Genomic DNA, 1,219 nt, shown 5'->3' with positions numbered 1-1,219 from the left:
GCGCATGGCTGGCACGGACGGTGGGTGCTCGCGGGGTGGGCGGCGTGAGCAGCGGTGCGGGCATCCCCGGGGGCACTGCCATGCTCCGGTGCCGGTGCTGTGCAGCTCTTGGGGCTCAGGGCTGGCAGCAGGGCTGGCGCAGGCTGTCGGTGTGTCGCTGCGGGGGAGTGTAGGGGTTCCCAGGGCCCCCGGCGAGGCGGCACGGGGCCGTCCTGCTGTGCCGGGGCTGCTGCCAGCCGCGGACCCATCGCTCCACAGTCAGATCGCTGCTGCCGCAGCACAGTGTGGCGGGGTGGGGGACACTCAGGGCTAGGGCCCCAGGAGCTGGGTGCTGGGGTGCTGCTCCAGCAGGTCCCACGGACCTTGGGGGCTGGGTGCCAGGCTGCTGAGTGCTGGGGTGCTGCTCCAGTGGGGTCCTGGGCACCCAGGGAGTTGGGTGCTGTGCCTGTAGACCTGGTGAGCTGGGTGCTGGGGTGCTGGTCCTGCAGGGTCCCGTGGACCTGGGGGGGGGGACTGGATGCTGGGATGCTGCCCTGACAGGTGTCCCAGGGGCTCCCTGGTGCGGGGGGCAGTCAGCTGGCCACCTCCATGCCCCACAAGCTGGCAGGGGAGCTGGAGGGGCAGGGGGCCGCCAGCAGCGGGGTTCTTACTACCCACCCTGCCTCCCCCCAGGCACCAAGTCCTTCAACATGATGTCCCCCACCGGTGACAACTCAGAGCTGCTGGCTGAGATAAAGGCTGGGAAGAGCCTCAAGCCAACGCCCCAGAGCAAAGGGTTCACCACCGTCTTCTCCGGCAGTGGCCAGGCAGGGGCCAACGTAGGTGGCTGAGGGGGGGGGCACGGGAGCCGGTGGCACAGTGTGGCGTGGAACAGCAGGTGCCCACTGCCCTCCCTCCCTCCTTTTTCTGCAGGCAGAGTCGCCGGCATCCTCCCCGTCACCCACCAGGACGCCCACCCCGCCGGCCACCCCTGAGGCTGCCGGGCCGCCACGCTGCCTGGCAGGGGGCTCGCCGGAGCTGGTGCTGAACGGGAGCTCGCCGGTGCTGGCAGCAGGTGCTGGGGCGCCGGTGGAGGCGGAGGTGCTGGTGCCGAGCCACGATGAGCAGGGCCGGCCCATCCCGGAGTGGAAGCGGCAGGTGATGGTGCGCAAGCTGCAGCTCCGCATGCAGGAGGAAGAGGAGCAGCGGCGCAAGGTAGGGGGGTCCCGCGGGCCGCGGC

The 1,219-nt window shown here is 71.3% G+C and overlaps 1 protein-coding gene across 1 annotated transcript in view; it reads left to right on the top strand.

Annotated features, from left to right (window-relative positions):
- Positions 1–672: 672 nt before the first annotated feature.
- Positions 673–1,219, top strand: part of LOC104839304 — a gene marked incomplete at its 5' end in the record, with an annotated part of 3,880 nt that continues 3,333 nt past the window's right edge. Inside the window, 2 exons of the mRNA XM_010579510.1 lie at positions 673–818; positions 913–1,202. Coding sequence (XP_010577812.1) covers positions 673–818; positions 913–1,202 — 436 coding nt within the window. The remainder of the gene's footprint in view (positions 819–912; positions 1,203–1,219) is intronic.

The sequence above is a fragment of the Haliaeetus leucocephalus genome, unplaced genomic scaffold, assembly GCF_000737465.1.
Source record: "Haliaeetus leucocephalus isolate CR32 unplaced genomic scaffold, Haliaeetus_leucocephalus-4.0 Scaffold663, whole genome shotgun sequence".
In the NCBI taxonomy this organism is placed as follows: Eukaryota; Metazoa; Chordata; class Aves; order Accipitriformes; family Accipitridae; genus Haliaeetus; species Haliaeetus leucocephalus.
The sequence above is the reverse complement of the archived record's forward strand: the minus strand, read 5'-3'. Positions and strand labels throughout refer to the sequence as shown.